The sequence below is a fragment of the Chionomys nivalis genome, chromosome 13 (genome assembly GCF_950005125.1).
Source record: "Chionomys nivalis chromosome 13, mChiNiv1.1, whole genome shotgun sequence".
Classification (NCBI taxonomy): Eukaryota; Metazoa; Chordata; class Mammalia; order Rodentia; family Cricetidae; genus Chionomys; species Chionomys nivalis.
In genome coordinates, this window is record NC_080098.1 from 16637577 (window position 1) to 16661298 (window position 23722).

The window sequence follows — 23722 nt, forward strand, 5'->3', positions numbered from 1 at the left end:
ACTTAATAATCTTCAAAATTCCCCAAATAGTTACCCAGTGTTTAGTACCTACTCCTGCCATTAGTTTGAAATGTAAGCTAAATGGAGCCACTTGCTGGTGACTGGAAGGACTCTCGCATTGGCAGAAGTTTTAAAATGACACAGCTGTCAACGGAAGCCAACTTTCCCTTTGTTTTCAGGATATGTTTAAATGTGAGATAAACAAGGCATGAAAGGTGCAATTTCGGATTGCTCCATTAGGCTTATGAAACATCTAAATGGACCAGCTTCTGTAAAGTGCTTGTGTTTATTTACCGTCAAAGAGAAGACCAAGGTCCCCATGACCTTTAGAACAACAAAGAAACCATTTCCTAGGCCTGAATCTAATTCTCAAAGAGACAAGTGGAAACAGCTTCATGCCTATCAAATGCCACAGCACCATTTGGAAGAAAAGGTGCATCCAGGCTTCTGTAGAAAGAGCCCAGTGTGGTTTGGGCTTGTATTAGTTCAAATTCCTTACCCTAACAAGGTCATAGAGAGTAGCAAGCAAGATTGTTTCCCTTGGGATGCATAGTCTCAGGTCAGTGTATTCACTCATCTAACTTAATGTTGGCATCACTGAGAGCCACTGTTGGATGCTTAGTTGTGTCCTTGGCGTCCACTAGATGGCAGTTAGTCTAGATGTCATGGACACCTCAGGCCCCTTGTAATGACAACCAGAAATAGATAACTATTTTTCTGGTACTGTGGTAATTAATATACATCCAGATTATATTAGTTTATATGTATAGTGGACATTATTTATTCTTAAGAGATTAAATTTGGTGGTATTCTTAAAGAATTAGCAATATTAACTGAATTTACCCAACATCTTTAAATGTCAGTAGTTTAAAACAGTTTTTGGCAGTTAACTCCAAAGCTAGGCAATATAATTATATTTCAATTATATCACCTGCGGTCACTTAATTTGGAATAAACTTATTTTGAATAAATTTATTTCCAAATACTGAGCTAAGATTCCCTTTCTTCCTTAGTTTGCAAATCAGATAGTTGTCACTTATTGTATGTGGCTGAATTAGCAACACACTCCAGGCCTAGTGACATGTGTCTGCAGTCCCAGCACATGGGAGATGGAGGAAGTAGAACCAGAAATCATCTTCAACTATATAGAAAGTTTGAGGCCAGCATGGGATACATGAGACTCTGTCTCAAAAACTAAGTCACAAAAACTTAAGCAGCTGTTTAATTTCTTACTGTTCTTTATTAACCTAGGCCTACGGTCCTGCTGCTTACTTGGAGTGTCTTACTTGGATGGCAGAGAGGAATGCACCTGTCTGTAGCAGCCACAGAACCTCCGCCAGTGAGACGTTCGTGAGTCCTGTATTTGATGCAGATGGCATTCTGCTCAAGCAAAGATCACAAATACTGCATGCATGCTCCAGGAACAGCATCCTCATAGACTATACTTTTAAAGTGCTTACACTACAAAATATGATGTGCATATACCCTCATTGATATATCGTTCCTGTGTTTCCTCTGCCTCCCTTACTCCTCACAATCGTCTGAAAGATAAATTGCTTAGCCCCTATATATGGAATCACTGTATCTACAGATAGGAGACTAGATCCAGGGCAGCGCCAAGTCTGCTCCTTCAGGAGTACAAAGGCCAGCTCTGTTTGCAGTTCACCCTTGCCTGTTGTGAAAATTCCTCTGTTATCATTAGAACAAAAGGTTGGAAATAACAAAGTTAAAGGTGCTCCTCCCTCCTCATCAAACAAACTTGCTTTTGCAACAGACAAAGGCTATCAGAGAAATCCATAGTTGGCTAAGTGCAGAGAATAATAGGCAGCAGCTGTAAGAGACAGAGGACCATGTGGTCTATTGTGACATCATGTTATCTACAAATGATAGGAAAGCTTCACCAGTGAAATCTCAAGTATATGGTCACCTAAATGAGATCTTCACTACATGCCAGCATGGGTGGGAGAAGTCTCACAAGGTCCCATCCCTAAATGAAGAGCTACAGGCAGTTAATTGTTGCTGAGGAAAGAGAATCAGTCTTCTCAAAGGATGAGCCCCCTGACAGCTTATCCAATCCCAAGTGGTCAGTCATAAACACATACACATACAAACAGCATTAACTGGGCTCAGCAGGATGTGTGAGTGTGGATGTATTTAGATGTGTATTTACATATATGTCTATAGCAATTGTTAAGAAAAAGTTCATGAATTTGAGGAGAAGACCTGGGAGGAATTGGAGTGAAAGAAAAAAGGCAGTGAGAAAATTGGAAATGATATAAATACAGTACTCATGTATGAAATTCTAATGTGTATGTATAAAAGTTTAATTTAAAGAAAGTCCCATACCATTGAGAAAGAAGAAACACTACCAAACTAGCTCTAAGTATTTCTAAAATAATATCCCCTATAAAACGAGACCAGTTGACATGGAATACAGATAAAGAAATCTTATCAAGTCCCACCCCTAGAAGGAAAGCTATAGACAGTTAGTGACTGCTAGAAGAAGAAAAAGCAGTCTCTAGGGGTGAGCCCCTCTAAGATTTTCCAATCACAGGTGGTCAACCCTAAACATATACACATGTGAACCACACTAAATGCATTTATTAGGATACATATATGTGCGTGTGTACATGTACGTGTGTGTGTGAAAAAATGATCGCTAAAGAAGAAAGGTCAATAATTTAAGAGGTAGTTGGGGGTATGTGGGAGAGTTGGAGGGGAAAAGGAACGTGTGGAAGTGATGTAAAAATAGTGCTACTATATGAAATTCTCAAAAACATTAAATTAAAATGTAGTCTTTATAAATTGAAAAATAATCTTTGTACAGACTTAAAAGGCAGTCAATGGAATGAGAAAATATTTGCAAAAATATATTTGTTCAATAAAGCCAGTACTCAGAATATGTAAGGAACTCAGAATTCAATAGCAGGAATATGCAAACGACTTGAATAGAAACTTGTCAAAGAAGATATACAGATGGCTAATAACCACAGCAAATGCTCCCTAGAGTCACTCCTCTCTAGGGAAAGGCATGTGAAAACTGCAGGGAGACAGATCGACAGCTGCAAACTGTCTCTTCTGTGGGTCAGCTAAGGCAGCTCTAGTATACTAACTGATTGGGCATCTTCAACAGTATTTCTTTTTTTTATTATTTATTTATTTATTAAAGATTTCTGCCTTCTCCCCGCCACCACCTCCCATTTCCCTCCCCCTCCCCCATCAAGTCTCCCTCCCTCATCATCCCTAAGAGTAATCCGGGTTCCCTGCCCTGTGGGAAGTCCAAGGACCACCCAGCTCCATCCAGGTCTAGTAAGGTGAGCATCCAAACTGCCTAGGCTCCCACAAAGCCAGTACGTGCAGTAGGATCAAAAACCCATTGCCATTGTTCTTGAGTTCTCAGTAGTCCTCATTGTCTATTATGTTCAGCAAGTCTGGTTTTATTCCATGCTTTTTCAGACCTAGGCCAGCTGGCCTTGGTGAGTTCCCGATAGAACATCCCCATTGTCTCAGTGTGTGGGTGCACCCCTCACGGTCCTGAGTTCCTTGCTCATGCTGTGTCTCCTGCTCTTGATTTGGACCTTGAGATTTCAGTCTGGTGCTCCAATGTGGGTCTTTGTCTCTGTCTCCTTTCATCGCCTAAATATTTTTCTTTGGGTTCACCTTCTTAATTAGCTTTTCTAGGATCACGCATAATAGGCTCAACGTCCCCTATTCATGTTCCTCTTTTTGGGTCTGGCTCACCTCACTCAGGATAGTGTTTTCTATTTCCGTCCATTTGCCTGCAAAATTCAGGAAGTCATTGTTTTTTACTGCTGAGTAATACTCTAATATGTATATATTCCATACTTTCTTCATCCATTCTTCCATTGAAGGGCATCTAGGTTGTTTCCAGGTTCTGGCTATTACAAACAATGCTGCTATGAACATAGGTGAGCATATACACACTGAACCTGATAGAAGAGAAAGTGGGAAGTACTCTACAACACATGGGCACAGGAGAACACTTCCTACGTACAACCCCAGCAGCACAGACATTAAGGGCATCATTGAATAAATGGGACCTCCTGAGACTGAGAAGCTTCTGTAAAGCAAAGGACACTGTCACTAAGACAAAAAGGCAACCCACTGACTGGGAGAAGATCTTCACCAACCCCACAACAGACAAAGGTCTGATCTCCAAAATATATAGAGAACTCAAGAATGTAGATCGTAAAGGGCTAATCAACCCAATTAAAAAATGGGACACTGCGCTGAACAGAGAATTCTCAACAGAAGAAGTTCGAATGGCCAAAAGACATTTAAGGTCATGCTCAACTTCCTTAGCGATCAGGGAAATGCAAATCAAGACAACTTTAAGATACCATCTTACACCTGTCAGAATGGCTAAAATAAAAAACACCAATGATAGCCTTTGCTGGAGAGGTTGTGGAGAAAGGGGTACACTCATCCATTGCTGGTGGGAATGCAAACTTGTGCAACCACTTTGGAAAACAGTAAGGCGGTTTCTCAGGAATTTCGGGATCCACCTACCCCTGGACCCAGCAATACCACTCTTGGGAATATACCCAAGAAATGCCCTATCATACAACAAAAGTATATGCTTCAACAGTATTTCATGAAGCTATGGAACTTGGGAAATCCAAAAGTAGGTCACCTATAGAATCTGTGGGATTCTATGGTTAGTCCTGGTTTATGAAATTCTACCTTCTCTTGTATGTTCACATAGCCTAGAGAGCACCTCTTCACTCTCTCCTTATGAGACTTCAGTCCAAGCCTGTTATGCAGGCTTCATCCACCTGATCCCATCAACTCTAGCTACCCTCCAACCTCCGAGGGTGTGAATACATGTGCTATATATACTAACTGGCAAAACATACACATAAACCTAAAAATGAAGTGTAGCGCTCCATTTGCATCCTAGCAATCTAAGGGGATCTGGCCCCTTTGGGTGGGAATCCACAATCTGTTACCATCAAGGCCATCCCTCCTAATATCATCATTCTAGGGATTAAAGTTAAAGTATTGATTTTGCAGAAGTGCTAATATGTAATCCATAACAGCTAATCACTTTTTAAAAATAAATAATACATTTGTGAAAATACACATGTAGGTGAGGATATGAGAAAATTGTAATCTTTTTTCCTGTTGGTTGTAATCATCTAAATTGGCACAGCCACAAAGGAAACTAGTCAGACAATTCCCCAGAAAATTAACTGTCAAATTGCCATGCTGCCTAGCAATTCCACTCCTAGAAATATGTCCAGTCTACATGTAATGATTTAAGTCATCTGTTGCTATAGTCTCAGATAGATTTAGCTAAAATGATTTATCTCATAATATTAAAAGAATTACCATTCTGGTTTTATCTCTGTTGGTGTGATAAAACATTCTTTCCAAAAGCGGCATAGGGCAGGAGGTGGTTTATTTGGCTAACACTTCCGGGTGACAGTCTATCCCTGAGGGAAGTCAGGGATAGCGCTCTAGCAGGAGCTTGGAGGTTGAACATTAATTTTTGCACACTTAGCTAACTGTCTTATACAGTTCAGAACTACCTACCAAAGGAATGGTGCCAACCACAGTGGGTTAGGACAGTCTACATTAATGAGCAATCCTTCATAGACATGCCCATAGACAAATCTGAGCCACACTGACATCAGTAGTCTGAGTCAAGTTGATAGTTTAAGATGACCAGAATAAACTATTCAGAGTAACACCAGTATCTATTAATTAAAATTATTTTTAAAAAATACTCTGGAAAGTGTACACATGTGAGTGTGTTCAAGTATTCACAGTGTGGTTTAAAAGAGCAACTAAGACATGTTGTAAGCAAGAAAATATCAACATTTCCAGGACCTGGTTTTCCTATATTACAGAGTGGGTTTGATATGTTAGTATCTCAGTAGAAAAGGTAGAAAGTATATTTAATTGATTTGTTGTTGGTTTACAGAAAGACCAGAAGTCTTTCAAAGTTGTTGGCAGAAAGGATTCATACTTCTTTCTTCTGAAAAGAACTATCAACATCAAATAATCTTAATTTTGCTTCTGAAATGGGTTATGAATGCTCGGTACACATGCTCAGTGAGTTCCCAATACAATGACAGTGATGCTTCAAAGATGACGCTATAAAGACACTAGCTCAGAATTGAGTATAATAAAGGTTTATTTATTTCGGGGTAGACTCACAGATCACAGTCCTCTGCACAAGAACTATAACCAGCATCCAGAAGAGAAAGGGAGTACACACGTTACATCAGCATTAATAGTATAAGAAGCCATGCCCAGATGGGCTGGTATCTTAAAGACTACTGGCTAAAGGAGTTCCTAAAGCAATGCTTAGTGTCTAACATTTGTTGAAAACAAACATGCACATGAAGACCACTTCACATTCCTTTAAAATTTCCCTTTCTATGGATGGATAACAGCCAATGTGATTACACCTACATATTGTCAAACTTCTAGAAAAAGATAATTTACTATTTCTTTCAGATCTGAAAGGGCTTATTGTATCAGACAACCTGGTGGTGGTAGATACTGCTGTGGGACAATGGTCTTATACCCTGTCACTTATATTGTATTGCTTTAATAAAATGCTAATTGGCCAGTAGCCAGGCAGGAGTTAGAGGTGGGGCAACAAGAACAGGAGAATTCTGGGAAGAGGAAAGGGTCAGTCTGCAGTCTTCCCAGAGGAAACCAGATGCAGAGGAAGCAAAACGAGAAAATATCACTGATAAAAGATACTAAACCACGTGACTAACACAGACAAGAATTATGGGCTAATTTAAGATGTAAGAAAGAGTTAATAAGAAGCCTAGGATAATAGGCCAACCAGTTTATAATTAATGTGGGCCTCTGTGTGTTTTCTTTGGGACTGAACAGCTGTGGGAACAGGCAACACAGAAACCTCTGGCAACAAATGGTGCCAATGTGGACAGCTAAATCCGCTTAAAACCTGAAAGAGTTTGGGAAGTAATTCTAGACACAAAAGAACAGAGTTAAGCATGGCTTCTTGGTAGCAGCATTTTCTCAGGTGGGCTCTATTTGCTAGAGGCAAGTGCATCTCATTTAAGAGGGGCTGCCTGACTCAGCTTTAGCTGCAAAAACCTTTCACCTCTTTTAAGAGGCCCCGCCACCAAACACTTAAATGGTGTTTATGAATAGTTGACAGCATGCTTCTTGGTGATGGCAGGGACCTTGAAACTCCATAGGCTTGTGGCAATAAACATAGCTCTGGCTGGTAGCTCCACCATGAGGCTAGACTCTCAGAAAACTAAGGAATGGGGTGTGTCTAGCCATCAAAATCACAGCTTTAATCCTAGTCATATTGCTTAGCAAATTAAAGACTTATGTGTTCAGAAAAAGAGAGATATACAGTAAAGATAGATTCAAAGACAAAAAAATCCTTTAAATGGTTTTCAGTGTATTTAAAAATTTATGTAGGCCTGGGAGATAAAAGAAAAAAGATAAAGTCCTTAAAAAATAAAGAAAATGAGAAGTTGGGTGTGGTAACACACACCTTTAATCCCAACACTTGGCAGGCAGAGGCAGGTGGATCTCTGTGAGTTCAAGGTGTGGTGGCACACATCTTTAATCCCAGAACTTGAGAGACAGAGGCAGGTGGACTTCTGTGGTTTCAAGGACAACCTGGTCTACAGAGTGAGTTCCAGGACAGCCAAAGATACACAGAGAAATTTAGCCTCAAAAACCAAAAATTAAAAATAAAAAGAAAAGAAATAGAGTTTCAAATAAAGCCATGTAAAGATGAAAAATACACAGAGAGTCTGGATTATGTTATTGTGTTATCTTTAAATGGTTTGATGGGTGAGGAAGGAACAACAGCTGCTTTGATTACAAATGCTGCTGGATTAATGCAACGTATAAAAAATTGCTTTGACTTCAAAATTTAAGTCAAAATATTTCTTACTTTGGAGTAGAGGTTTTGTTTTTGTTTCCACAGAAAATGAGAGGTTGTAGATTCATTCTTGGTTAAGAAAAATCAGGTTTGATGAAGGAAGACCCCCTGAAGAATCTCCGATAGAAGTAGATGGTCCAGATGATCCAACATTTCAGAGGACCTCTGTTAGAGTTTCCTCTGAGTTCTGCATCTAGAAGAGTTTAAAGACTGCAGGCTGAGATGATCAAGGCTCACAGAATACTCCAGTTAGAACTTGATCATAGTTCTAAATCTTCTTTAGGTCCCCATAAGATTATCAGTGGCCCCAATCATCAGAAAACTATGCTCACATTCCCCCCCAAATGGATTATGGATGTTTGTCTTTGTTTAGTGTGTTGGTCGGGAAAAAAAGGAGATTAGATTCAGAGTACTCATTTTGGGAAAAAAAAGGGGGGGGGAGTGCTGTCCCTTATATTGTATTGTTTTAATAAAATGCTGATTGGCCAGTAGCCAGGCAGGAAGTAGAAGTGGGGCAACAAGAACAGGAGAATTCTGGGAAGAGGCAAGGGTCAGTCTGCAGTCATCCCAGAGGAAGCCAGATGCAGAGGAAGCAAATTGAGAAAGCCTCACTGAGAAAAGTTACCAAGCCACGTGGCTAACCCAGACAAGAATTGTGGGCTAATTTAAGATGTAAGAAAAAGTTAATAAGAATCCTAAACTAATAGGCCAATCAGTTTATAATTAATGTGGGCCTCTGTGTGTTTTCTTTGGGACTGAATGACCGCGCGACTGGGCAGGAACGGATACCTCACATGCTTTTAAAATTTCCCTTCCTGTGTGTGGATAACAGCCCATAGGATTACACTTACATATTGTCAAACTTCTAAAAAAAATAATTTACTATTTCTTTTAGATCTGAAAGGGCTTATAGTATCAGACAACCAGGTGGTGATAGATACTGAATAAATTTCATTGCATTTCTCTTAAGTAATAAAGCAATGAAATAAAAGGTAAGAAAGGGATGGTAGGTTGAAAGATAGCTCAGCTGGCAAAGCGGCCACCACTCAAGCTTGAGGACCACAGTTCTATCCCCAGCACTCAGATAAACAACTTTATGTACTGATACATGTGTATACAGTCAGCATTGGTGAATCAAAGGCAGGCAGGTTCCTGGGGCTCCATAGCCAGTCAGCCAAGTCTATCAGAGAGCCCCAGACTCCAGGGAGAGACTGTATCAAAAAGTAAAGTGACAAAAAGTTATAAACAAAACAACTGCTTAGAGCAGGAGAAATTGAGTTCCCCAGAAAGAGGTCTCTAATTGGTTATCCAATCCCCATGGGATCAGTCCTGAAATTATATATGACAAGTAATACTAAATAAACTGGGAAAGTTGTATATATATATTTATTTATTTATATATATATTATATATATATATATATTTGTGTGTATGTGTGTGTGTGTGCATGCGCACATGCGTATGTGTGTGAGGATAACAAAAGAAGACATGTTCAAAGTTGATCTCTGGTCTCTATATGTGCATGCATATATATGATATGTATGATACCTGCACAAATAAACATGAACCTAATACACACACACACACACAAATAGAGTAAAATAATATAATGTTAAGGATACAATTGAATGAAAAGCCTAAAATCATAGAATCCAGTTCATTTTTGTAGTCACACGATTAGAAATGCAGACTAGACACGTGTCTGCTTCATATTCCTCTCATCAGATTCCCTATGTTGAAATGGTGCGGCAGTAACTCTAAGGGTAACATTTGTACCGTAACCGTAAGTGCGACATTTGCTGAGCTGTTGCAGTCAGGAAGCAGCCTAGAAAATCACCACAGCAGTTGGTTTACTAGCTGAGTGTAATAGCCAGTCTTCCTTTTTCACATTTTTGCATTGGTTTAAAGGTTCAAATTCAAAATATTCTGTTCCTTTCAGAGAGAACATTCCCTGGAAAATGGAAAATGTTGCAAGACAAACTCTGACTGTGATGTCACCTTCTTGAGTTTGTTAGTAGTAACCCAGTAAATTCCTCTAAACAATGCCCTTCCCTGTGGCTTTTCTTCATCTATTATTATGTGAGACATACTTTTAATGGAAAACTGTTGATAGTCTTGAAAAGGATGAGCTATTGAAAAGAAACATCCAAAAAATTGTGTGGTGAGGGCAGAGAAAATGATTTTAAAAACTGTGGTATAGTGATTGTTGGTTGGTGGGTGTGCAGGGGGTTGGGATAGAAAACTGGGCATCCAGGAGACACTGATGCCAGGAATTCTCTTTAATGCCAGAACTTGAAGATGCTCATGCCCCTTACATCAAGTAATTCAATAACTGCATATTATTGGTATATCACCTCCTCTATACTGTAAATCAACTGTGTAGAAAGCAGATATAGAGAGAACTGACATAGAGCAGACAACATATAAATAACTGTTATTTTGCACTCTTTGGAGAACAATAACAAGAGAGATACCTATGTCCAGTGCAGATGGAACTCTTTCCTGGGATCCCTGGTCTGTGGTTAACTGACTCCTAACTACTGAAACTACAGCTATGAAGAACTGCCTCCATCCTTGACTGATTTGCCAGGGATTTTCATGGAAATGGTACTTAAACTCTTATTTTTACTTTCTTCTGCCCTGCCACCTCACAGAGTTTGAGCTTTCCAACAGCCACTAGAGTTCTATTAACATAGTGGACCCTGGGCAGTGGTCCAGCTCCCCCAATTCCAGGGACATCTCCAGTTACAGTGCAGGCAGTCCCTTGAGGATTCTACTCACTTGTTGCTATAGCAACTGCCTGCAGGATCTAAAACCTTAGGAAAAATGCCTGAAGGTTTGAGACTTTGCCTCAGCTCCAGAAATAAACTTTCCCTGGCATAACCATGTATGTCTTTAAAAATTCACTAATTTATGCAATATAGAATACATGATATTCACTAAAAATGAAGCCTCTCTATCCAAACTACTGAAGGAGATACTTCGAACGCTCGTTCCTCTTCACATCCAAGCAATTTATTAAACTGAGAGATGCTGAGTCTGAGAAATCAGTGCACTTTCAATTCTGAGAATTTTCTCAGAGGGATTTTAGTTTCTCAGACAGAAAAAGATGCGTTTACAAAGCTGTCTCCATTTCCAATTACATCCAAACATGAGTTGATACCAAGGGATGGATTAGTTTTCAACAGCTGCTACTAACAGATGACCACAAACTAGGTGCCTTGACACAATAAGAATGCACTATCATATGGTTCTGTAACTCCCAATTTAAGCATGAGTATTGCCAGGTTAAAATTCCTGTGCCATCAGGCCTGGTCTCCATTCTAAAACTTTGGAGGAGAATCAATTTTCTTGTCCTTCCCATCTTCTAGACTAGGGAGCACACATGTTCCTGGGCTCCCGGCTTCTTGTTTATCTTTAAAGCCAGCAGTGCCACTTATCTCTGACCTTCGTTTCATCATTTTAGCTTTTTCCCCCCTGATCATAGCCAGATCATGGATTCCTATTTTTAAGACTCATTTCAAATGTTTAAACCTCAATAGCATTTCCAACTCTTTTTTGACATTAGTTAACATAAGTCAAGTCTCCTCCAGATTATGAGGAGTTATATGTATATAACTTTCATAGAATAATATATATATATATATAATTTCATAAAATATTTGTGGCAAACAGGACTGTGAAAAAGTCATCAGATCAATAGAACTAATTTCTAATTATAATTAATATTTGAAGCACATGTACTATGAAAATAGAGGAAAAGAATACTGGGGATGGTTAGGTATAAACAGAAACGGGAAAAATATGGAGCATGGGAAGGTAGTGAAGAGAAACTAAGGATGTATGAAGAAGCCGTATGGAAACTCGTACTTTATAAGATAGTTTAAAACAATTGGCTTAAAAGAAAGACTTTGTGTGAAAGTACCATGCATGTATGGATAGTACTGATTCCAGAATCCATAATTTATGAAATGAAAATCCCAGTGCCAGATATAGGATACTTCTCTAGGAGTAGTTGACTAGGAAGGCCACAGAACCCCCTGTCCACAAAACATTCTATGGGGTATGGTTATTATCATTAGTTGTCCACCAGAAGTAGAAGATTATAGTCTTTCTCTGAAGATATGCTACATCATGGTTACAGAACTGAACTAGAAGCTTTCTGTCTTATGTGATAAGTGATAACCTCTATAAGTGATAAACATTGTTATGTGAACATGTGGGGAAGAAGAGCTAGCAATGGTCTTCCCCAATATTAGCCCTTGTGTGCTACAATACCAACTTGCAAAGCAAGAACTTCTTATTGGTGCAATAATAGCATGATCAATATAGAGGAAACCAACATATTTCTGGTTAGATCTGAGTACTGACTGCTCCATAGGAGTTCACGTGTAGTACAGAACACCTGATCACGAAGACTCATAGATGGGAAAATTTATCAGCACTAGGAGTGAACCTACTATGATTGTTTACTATAAGGATGTGTTGTCAAATTGTCTGTATATCGATAGACCTGAGCTATCCTAGGTATTAATTAAAAAAAAAAAAAAACACCTTCTATTTGCAGCAAACAGGTCGTGGTTGGACAGATGGCTCAGTGTTTAAGAGTACTGGCTGCTCTTCCAGAGAACATGGATTCAATCCCCACATGGCAGCTCACAATTGTCTGTAACTCCAGTTCCAGGGGGTTCAATGACTCTCACACATACAGGTAAAACAACAATGTATATAATTTAAAAAAATCATTTAAAAAAGTTGTATAAAACGGGATCTAATGCAAAAATTCATGACTGGTCAGAATACTGAGAACTGGCCACTACTGACTGCTCATGATTAAACTGGACACCCATATTGTAACTGCCTCGCTGAATAAGGTACTGAGTCATGTGGCAAACATAGACAAAAATAAAAAGCTAATATAAGTTATAAGAGTTAATAAGAAGCCTGAGCTAATGGGTCAATCTGTTTATAACTAATGTAGATCTCTGTGTAGTTTCTTTGGGACTTAACAACTGTGGGAACCGGGCAGGATAAAAACTTTAGTCGACATCATATCCCTCTTCCAAGATTCAGGGAGCATTAAGAAAAAGGGCAGAAAGAATAAAAGATCTACATGATAGAAAGGAGCTATAAAATGCTGTCTTATGAGTATGGCATGGCTATGGCACTCATAAACTCAGGTTGGCTGTGGTTGCCCACATAGGACATATATAAAACAAAGCCAGCAAGCACTCAACCAGAAATGGGGGAGGGGGTCATGGGGCCCCCATACTACCCAAGGGACCTAATGACTCTCCAACGTTGTTGGGGGGAAAAAAGTCATTGTCTTCAGTGATATAGCCACTCATGAGTCCTCCAGTGGATGCCTCCATGAGCGCTCCCGATTAAAACTAATGGGTCACAAAGGAAAAACAAAACAAAAAGAAATGAAAGTGGCATGGGTACAATGTGGGAGGAAAGTAGTAGAGGTAGGAGAAAGATGAGAAGGTAGAAAAATAGTACGACTGTAATATGACATATATATACATATAAAGTCATATAAACATCCTTAAAAGTATCAACTATTATATATGTAAGAAATTGTCAAATATTATTTTGATGGCTACTCTTGGTTGTCAACTGGACTACATCTGGAATTAACTAAAACTCAAGTGACTGAGTACACCTGCGAGGGATGTTTTTATTAATTAAATCAATTTAAGTGGGAAGATCTATTTTTATCTGGAACTTTTGAGGTGGGAAGATCCACTTTTAATGTAAACCACATCATCTTGTGTTAGCCTACTTAAAGGACATGGAAGAAGGAGGCTTTCACTCTGCCTGCTTGTTGTCATGGGCAAGTCTTCACTGGCATTAGAGCCTACTTCTTTAGAAGTCCAGCCTATACAGAGCACCAGCTGAGACATCCAGCCTTATGAACTAAACAACTATTGGATTCTTGACTCTTCCATTGGTAGATAGCCATTGTTAGACTTTTAGACAAGCTGATCACCCCTGTAAACCATTCTAACAAATCTGATAGATAGATAGATAGATAGATAGATAGATAGATAGATAGATAGATGATAGATAGATAGATAGATAGATAGATAGAGGTAGATAGATGATATATAGATGCAGAGTATATAAATTCATTCTATAGGTTCTTTTCCTCTAGAGAAATATGACTAATATAATTATATATGTGTTAAATGTGTGAAATTGTCAAATTATATACTTGTATAAAATTATATATTATGTACATTTGTTAAAACTTCCATATATCATATATAACACTGTCATATATATGTATGAAATTGTCAAAGGACAATTGTTTTAATGTTTTGGAGAACTTGAACAATCAAGATAAATGGATAATAATCAAAGATTGTTGCTTATGTCAGATACTTCTGCTAGGTCCTCCCCATCAAACATGCTACCTGAGCTGTACCATTTAGCTCTCTTAAGGTGGGTGAAAGTTACAAAGACAGAAAGGACACTCCAGAAACAGTTAAGGAAAACAGGCATCAAGCCAAGGATTTTCCCAGATAGAGGTGGTGGAAATGTCAATTCACCAGAGATATGAGTGAATTAGGTGTAGTCTCCCAAGAACTTATTGGTCAATACCCCAATACATACTATAAAAGTATTTGAAGATTGAGTTTGAGGTGCCTATCATCTGCTTTTCTACAACTGTAAACAAAATATCCAACACTGAAAACTTCTAGAGAGGAAAGACCTGTTTTAGCTCAGAGTTTAAAGGGTTAATCCCATGGACACTTGGTTCTGTGATTCTGGGTCCATGCTGAGGCAAACATCATGGAGTGGGCAATATATGGAGTTTTTCACCTCACGATGGACAGGACTATGGGAGAGAGGGAAGGGGGGTAGAAAGGGAATGGGGCGAGAACCTTTCAAAGACATGCCTGAGTATCTTACTTCCTAGAGTCAAGACTCATCTCTTAAAGGTCCTGGCACTGCTCACATCATCTAACTTAGCTGTGAACCAAGCAGTTAATATATGAACCTGAGGCACACACACCATGTTAAAACCACATCAAAAATTAATTAGGTCACGAGTGTGAGCTCATCATGGTAGAATTCGAACCACTGTAAGAGATGAGAGATTGAAATTCTCCAATTCCCGTTCAATGTCCCTTCCCCACATGAGGACATAGCAAGAAGACATTGTTCTGAAAACCAAGAAGAATGCTTTCTTGGGGACCAAATAGATCAAAAAATTGATCTCAGACTCCCCAGGATGTCCAGCTGTGATAGTTACATTTCTATTTCTCAGCCCACCTAGACTGAGGTGTTTTGTCATAGCAGCCTAAATCGACAAAGAAAATATTGAAGTATATACTTAGCAAATGGCAGAAGCCCAGACACATAAAGCAACATAAACAGAACTACGAGAAGAAGCAGGCAAACCTACAGACAGGAACTGAGAATCCAGCATTAAGCCAGTGAGAGAAATCAGAAATTAATTTGAAAATATGATCCATACTACTAATCAAGTCAACTTAACTGATGCTCACGGAACCCTGTATCTAATAACTAACTCACCAAAATAGACTGTGTGATATACAAGTCTCCAAACAGTCCTTTGCACTAACATAAGAAAACATGAAAAACGCACTTCATTAAAAGGGCAACTGAAATGTATTTTGATTCCAAATATTGCTTAGACAATATATTTCTACATATTACGTGTGACAAAAAGAAAACAAATTACACGGAAAAATTCCAAAGGAGCACACTGAAAGTACACAATACATGGGAGTCTGGATAGAAACTTCATGGGGAAATTGATAGCTTTAAATGCTAGTGTTAGAAAAGAGAAGTTAAAACCCATGATAGATATTACCCTCTACCTCATAAAATAAGAAAATAAAGAAAAAATTACATTCAAATCATAAAGAAGGAAATACTAGAAATTATCGCAGACGCAGCAACAACAAATCACAACTTCTCATACCTCAACTCTGTTACTGTTGGTTTCTCCGTTTGTTAGGTTTGTGTTTCCTGTTCCTGTAAACTTAGCACCAAGCCAGTGACTGTTTCTGGAAGCAGAGCAGCAGATCCCAATGAACTGGAAGCTATGACTACAATTTGAACATCTGGGGAATTCATAAAGTAGCTCGAAGTTACTATGGTAATGGGAGTACTCATTGCTGACCACTGTAAGCAGCTTGGGCTTCTGCTGGAAATAATCTACCCAGAAACTGGGAGATTCCTTGGAGCATCCCTTGTCCATCTCTGCCCAGCTGTAGTAAGCAGGCCACTAAAGGAAACATTAGGGTAATAACAAAGACTCAGACCGCTCAGCGACACCTGGATTGTGCCTTCTACCCAGAAGGAAACCCAAACTGGCCCACATGCTGTATGGAAGCAAGGGGAAAGAAGTGTGTGTTCTGGAGGAACAAGAAGGTAAGTAGCACACAGGACCTCAAGAGCAGCAACGTCTTGCGCTTTTTGTGTGTGTGTGTGTGTGCGTGTGTGTGTGTGCGTGTGTGTGTGTGTGTTAAGTCTTAGTGGACGCCTTGGCTGGCTGCTACCAGAGAGAAACCTTGAGATAGACGGAACTTGAAGTTAGAATAAGGGCATGAGCGCTTCTGAAGGACACGGGGACCCTGTTGATGGATTTTACTTGTCACACTTCATCCTCCCCCAGCCCCATCTCCTGTCCAAGCACTGCAGCCGAGATCTCAGAGCACAATTAGCCTTGCACAGTTCTTGCTCTGCTCCTACACTCATCCCTCCCTCTGTCCTGGGTTCTTGATGTCATGGCTTTGGACTTTCTGTAGAAACAACTTTGTCATTCAAGTGCAGAAATGTAGAGAAAGAAGGCCAATATAAATATCTCTGGGCAATGGGAGAAAGGCCCATAAATCACACCTTCTTTCAAAGCTGAGGGGAAACCCCAGTGGTGAAATGTTTGCCGCCCAAGCCTAGCACCTGAGTGCCATCCCTAGTACCCATATAGAAGTCAGGTGCAGAGGTGTGCACTTGTGATCCAAACACTGGGAGGCATAGACAGCTACAGCCCTGGGCCTTGCCATCCAGCCAACTTAGCCTAATCAGTGAGCCCCAGCTTCCAGTGAGTGACCCTGCCACAAAAACAAGACAGACTCGTTCTGAGGAATAACACCTGAGGTTGACTTCTCACCTCCAACACACACACAGACTGAGACAGAAAGAGAGAGGAGAAGGACAGAAAGTGAGATAAAGAGACAGAGAGATGGAGAGACAGAGATAGAGAGACAACGACAGACAGAGAGCCTCCTTCCTGTCTCAGGTAAAGACCTATGAGGCACGCTTTAAGCTTCAGAAGGTTCTAGGTGGTGGAACATGCAACCATCAACTTAATAGAAGCCCTGTTCTGATGAATTGTCTTGTTCTCTGGCTCCCTCCTCCTGCTCTTTGCTCTGGGTCTCGTCCTAAAAGAATTATTCTCATGTAATTTTTTTGTCCTTTCTTTGAGGAAAACCCAGTTGGGACACCAGTCTTCATACCAGAATGTTGATTCTTCCCTGGCCACACAGAGCTCTTCATGTCTTTTAGAAAGGATTGAACACAACTTGCAGTCCATGTATTTGTATAAGGCCACCCCTCTTGGGAGAATGAAGGCTGGCAGTTTTCCCTAGGGAAGACGTTTTCTAACTTGACCCCATTGCTAATGGCCCCTTCTTGCCCACAGTCCCTTCTCTTTAGGAGTTCCATTTCTTTGAAACAAAAAGCCAAACACATAGCTTCTCTTTTCACATTAACTTTCCCTGGAAGGTGCCTGGTGATTCGCGAACTACGCTACCCTAAGATAATCCCTCAACCCTTCTGTTTCTCTCATTTCTTTTCTTTGTTGTTACACAGTCTCGGAGCCATGCACTCCTCTTTTTAAATGACAGACTATTTTCTTTGGCACAGCTCCAGAGAACAGCAACAGTTAAAGTCGCCTCTATGTGAAAGAGCTGTATTTGTTTAGAATTTACTCAGAAGGCCGTGAGAGCAAGCGACCTGGATTTTAGAAGCCGCCCCAGGAAATTCACAGGATTTTCTTTCCTGTCTTCTTGCCAGGAAGCTGCCTTCTCTTTAGCCAATGGTGAGTTGCAGGAAGGTCAAAATTTATGCTAGCTGGGCTCGCCTAAGCTCTCAGCCACCTTGCTCTCTCCTTACCCTTATGTATTTACAACAAAGACGGTGGCAGGAAAATGACAGCATTAGTTTAGGCTGCCACACGACAGATGGGACGAATGATCTTCCCAGACCTTGCACACACACATCCATCATACGTTCAAGAGCAATTCAATCTAGGTGAAGGAACAAAATGACCTTCCAAGGAATACTGTAGTGATCCATAGAGGACAAAAAAGAACACTGAAGCACGAGGCTCAGAAGTGAACTTGAAGAGCGACAGAGACATTTGAACAATGGGGAGCTCACATCATTTGATGAGATGTGGTAGTGTGTTTTCCAACTTAGAAAAGGTTAGAAATCTGGATTCCTTATCTCAGAAGGAACACAGGAGCGATGGTGACCTTGGGTTGGGAGACAGAAGTCAGAGGTAGCATTTGATCAACTTTTAGCTTCATTATCAAAATGAAAATGTTTGCTTAGCATGGCAAATAATGTTTTTTAAAGATCTATAAACATAGAGCATGCCTGGTGTTGGCTTTGCCCACTTAACTCTCAGTAATTCAGAAAAGCTGCCGGAGTTCGGAAGCACAGGGTTCAATTTGGCACTTGCCATGGGAACCTCTCTGAAATCTGCCTTCAGGATGCTCTGGTCCTCTGGTTGTAGAAGCTCCACTTCTTGTTCCCTTATTTTTTCTCATGAAACAACTCTCTGTACTTACTTCCTAGACAGTAAATAACTTGGTTCTGCCGCATCGCTAGTCAGTCCCTAAGGATCTGCTCCACAAATCACCTTCAATGCTGTTTATTTTGCTTTATCTTCTCCAGGATACAGGGAATAACAGAAGTTGCTTTTGTTCAGGCTGACTTAGCCATTCATTTATTTTCTTTTTGCTGCCTTCCAACTCACAAGAAGGTTTGATAATTAATGTTTTACTCTAAAAACTTTTGCTTTGGTTTTTAAGACAAGGCCTGTAGTTCAGGCTTATGCATCAAGGATGAATTCTAACTCCTCATCATTTACCTCCACCTCCTAAGTGCTGGATAACAGGTGTGCACCGCCATGCCCAGCTTTTGTAGTCCTGGGCACTGACCTTGGGGCTCTGTGCATGCTAGCCACCAAGAAAATAAAGAGAAGAGGACAGAAGGAGAGAACACAGGAAACAAATAAGGAAGTGGGCAGGGGAAGAGTGGGAAAATTTTTCCAGTGTCTATTTTTTTTAAAATAATATTATAGAGAATGAAAATTAGTGAGCAAGTTTTATTATTATTAACAAAGATCTCTTAAGGAATTATATTGGAGTTTTACACAGCAAAAGCTATCACAATCTTTCTTACTTCATAAGTCCTTCCATATTTAAAAATAAAATCATATTTTCAGAGCATATGGTTGGTTAACTAAGTCCAGCAGTTAGGAATCTACTGACAAATGTTGGTTCAACCGTGTGCATTATATAGGCAGGATGGCTGCGTGAGAGAACTTTCCATTTTAGCTACAAGTGTAGGCATTTTGTACAGATGTAGCATTGCGACACTGGTCTGTTGCCCAGCTGAGGACTACGACAGAGGGCACCTTCCTCTCAGCTCACCGTCAGAACATCAGCATTTTCTGAGTCTTGAGTGATGTGTACTCTGCCTACAACTTGCCTTCTTGGCTTCCACGGAGTATTTATCTATCTATCTATCTATCTATCTATCTATCTATCTATCTATCTATCTATCATCTATCTATCTATCTATCTATCTATCTATCTATCTATCTATCTGCATTCTTCAGCTCCTACCACTCTTCCCTTTAGTTGATTTTTTTTCCTTGTTTTTCATTGGGTTTTTACATTTTTGGTGTTAGCAAAACAAAATAGAAAACCCAGAAATCTTACCATCTCCACCAAGGATAAATATAAGAACATTCCAGCAGTCACTGTTAAGATCCAGTCTTGGACACATGGATCAGCAGACACGGAGAGACCAATGTACAGTCCTATGAAGGCGGTCAGGGCACTTAGAAAGTTCATTAGGATGGCAGTCCTGATGGAGAGTCCCGAGCTTAAGAGTACAGCAAAGTCTCCTGGAGTTTGGGCAGGGAGGGGGAAGTCACCATCACTTATTTGAAGATGCTTTTGACAAATTAATGTACTACTAGTTGGTTTTGAATTGAGCAAACAGAACTGATTTGGAGAGTAAAGATGAATGATCAGTTAGTAAAACGCAACCACCTACATCTCTGGGGCTCGCTGCTCAGTTGGTTTGAGGCTCAGAATGGATATATTCCTTTTCCTAAATATAGCCCTTCTAGAGAGGTCTGTGACACATTCTCCAGTCTCTGATACCCTGCAGCATTTTCAACTCAGAAAAATGCAAAGTGAAGGTAACCTCCAGCCTGGAGTTTCTCAGTTTATTTCTGTTGCTGCTTTGGTCTGGATCCTTGCTAGGAGAATGGTGATGCTATACAGGCTTTTATGACTTACTTACTTGGAGTGTAATGTAAGGAAAGAGAAAAATAGCTGAATTTGAGATTTTTAAATCCTTCAAATGTTGATTTGAGAATTGAACCCTTTCTTTAGAAAATGCTTTTATGCAATGGTCAGAGTCAGAGCATACCCTTCTTTTCATACCTCTGCCAGAAGATGAACATTTTACCTGCAAATGTAGACGGTCTAGTGTTCAGTCTCATCACCAAACAGAGGCTGAAATTGAATAGAGATTACATGTGGGGCTCTATTCACTAATTCCACTGCATAACCGGTCCCAGAAATAGCTCACGATGGCACCATACTGGCCTGCTGCACACTGCTACGCGGCCCCATGATTTGAGGTTGAAGGTTAAGTACCACACCACTAGTGCAGTAGCTTAACACATGGCCATGGCGTTTGAGTCCCAGAACAACTCAATTTCGCTGGACTCAGAAAGGACCTTAGCTAAAGTGGGTCAGTAATAACTTGGTAATGGGACTTTGGGGAATGGAGATTCATCACAAGAGGGCATGGCTGGCCCATGGGACAACGTGAACTTGAAATTGAAAACAGAAAGAATGAGCCTGTCCTGGTTTCCTTTTTCTTGCTCTGATTAAACACTCTGGCTGAAAACCTATGGGAGGAAAGGATTTATTTTGTATTATATTTCCATGCCATAGTATACATCACTGAGGAAGTCAGAACAGCAACTCAAGCAAGATCTTGGAGGGATACTGCTTGCTGACACACTCCAGTTCATACTTAGCTAGCCTTCTTATACAGCCTAGGACCACCTTGTAAGGGAATGATGCTGCCCACCATGGGCTAGGCTCTCCTAGACCATCAATGAAGACAATCCCTCATAGCCATGCCGTACAGGACACCATCCCCCTCTAGCCAATCCCTCAATGTATGTACCCTTCTGAGGTGGCTCTAGGCTGTGTCAAAATGACAATTAAAAGCTAATTGGGTAAAGGCCTCCCTCTCTATAGACCCTCTATGTAAGCAGCACCCCCTCCACTAGTTCTAGTCCTGTTTCTGAAACCTCTATTCTTGGTTCCTAGGGATTGGTGTACAAGGTTGGATACTAACTTTATAAAATAAGAGTCCTCTGTGTATCTGATACCATACACCTGTGGCTTCAATTTTACACTGAGCTTTAATTATTCTTTATTAATCAGGTTAACTCATGTTTTATTTTAATTTGAATGTTGTTTTATCTCACAGGCCCATTTTATGACACAATGGTTTACCTCTTAATATGTTTACTATGCTTAATATGAAGATTTTTGTGAACTTTGCCAAAGTTCTTTAGAATGAGACTTCTCTGAATGACTCTCTTCTATATTGAATTAGCTGGAATAAGTGGGGCACAATTCTTGACCCTGGGAAAGAAGATAAGGAGCCATCTTAAGCATTATCTAAAGGTCAATGCATTTACTTAGTTGGTTGGTTTTTGTTTGGATTTGATTTGCTTAAGAATTAATAAACTAAAAATTGAGAGTGATTGAGATATAATGTTTCTCTGTTTTAAAGTCTAGAGAAGAAGTCGAGCAAACTATTGCTGGGGATATACGAGGACACCTCAAGAAGCGGGAACACTTACCCATTTCATGTGGAATTTCATGGCACAAAATAGCAATTGTTGTGGTTACTCCCGACTCCAATGAAGAGGAGAAGGCTGTCCCTATTACTAGGCCATCTGCAAAATTGTGCAGGCTGTCCCCAACCAGTATCATGATTGCCAATAAGCTGACAGTTTTGCCTAAAGAAGGAATGAGAAGTATTAATAAAGAGCTACAGATGTCATGGGTTCATTCCCATCCCAGCACCTTTCCCATTCGCCCTGACATTCTTATATTGCACCTCATCAAGCAGCCCTATCATATTCAGAATTAAAGATAAGCCAGAACCGGAAATGAAATGTGGTACCCAATAAACTCAAAATGACCACTATATTTTTAACTGCTTTGACCAATCATAAAATAAATTATGTGCTGATATTTGGTTTCTTCATTTAATTGAATTAAGCTAGGGGGATTTGGATGAGAATGGACCCCATAGGCTCGTATGCTTGAATGTTTGTTTGGTCCCCAGTTGGTGAAATTCCCTGATAACGGTTGGAAGGCATGACTCCGCTGGAGGAGGTATCACTGGGGACAGTCTCGTTTTATTCTGGGTGCTCCCCTCTACCTTCTACTGTGATTCGAGATACGAACTTTCTGCTGTTCCTGCCATCATGTTTTTCTTCCACCATCATGGAGTCTAACTCTCCGAAGTCATAAATACAACTAAATGTCTTCTTTTAAAAGTTGCCTTGGTCATGGCGTTTTATGCCAGGAATAGAAAAGTAATTAATGCAGATGTCAAAGATGAACCCTAAAGCAGTACTACAAACCCCTAAAATGCTCCCAGTGCCTTTCCTGCCATAGTCTTTGTAAGCATTCTAAGATAACCTAAGAACCTTGCTGCATGCACGATGCTGACGACCCTCACATCCATCATTCATATGTTGGAACTTGACTTCCTGATGTGATGCTATGGGGAAGTAGAGCCTTGGGGAAGTTGTTAGGTGTTGAGCTGGGGCTTCTGCTCTATCCTGCTTGCCATGTGAGGGCACAGTGAGAAAACACCATCAGTGAGCCAGAATGGGGGACCTTGCCTCTCCTTGACTTTGGCTTTTCATGTTACAGACACTGGAAAAGAAATTTCTATCATCTATAAATTACCCACATAAAGAAATGTGTTAGAACACAGCAATGTTCGTGGACTGAGTCAATGCTCCCCATGGGGTACCACTGGCGTGCTGATGAGCATCCAGAGATGCTGCTCTGATCCTGATGCTCCTGCACCGGTCTGCTCAGTGTAATTTCTGTCACTGCGCTGCCTGACCTGACTGTGATTAATGACCCTCCTAAACTGCCTTCTTTGCCCCCCAACCGTGTCTGCAAACGGAATCACAATCAACTTTTCTGGCTCCCAAATTATCTTTGTAGCAATTATTCACTGTACTGTCTTTCTGCAAAATAACTTTTAGTACCAGACCAGCTAAACACTGAACAAAATAAAGAGAAGTTTTCTTTACATAGGGTTATGTTCTATTGTGCTCACTATCTGCTTAGTAGTTGTTAAAAATTATCATAATAGGCTTGCATTTTAATAAAAAAATTCTATTAAAAATTTCATAACTCAACCTAGTTACAGACTTGAGGAACTAACAAAAGTAGTACTTTGAGAATAACACATGTT

At 40.1% G+C, this 23722-nt stretch overlaps 1 protein-coding gene across 2 annotated transcripts in view; it reads right to left on the reverse strand.

Moving 5' to 3' along the window:
- Slc39a12 (solute carrier family 39 member 12) overlaps positions 1-23722 on the reverse strand; it is a 91116-nt gene that overhangs the window by 3274 nt on the left and 64120 nt on the right. For both annotated transcript variants that reach the window (XM_057787450.1, XM_057787449.1), the window contains 2 exons: positions 22080-22238; positions 19900-20087 (listed from right to left, as the gene is read on the reverse strand). In XM_057787450.1, the coding sequence (XP_057643433.1) occupies positions 19900-20087; positions 22080-22238 (347 nt within the window). The remainder of the gene's footprint in view (positions 1-19899; positions 20088-22079; positions 22239-23722) is intronic.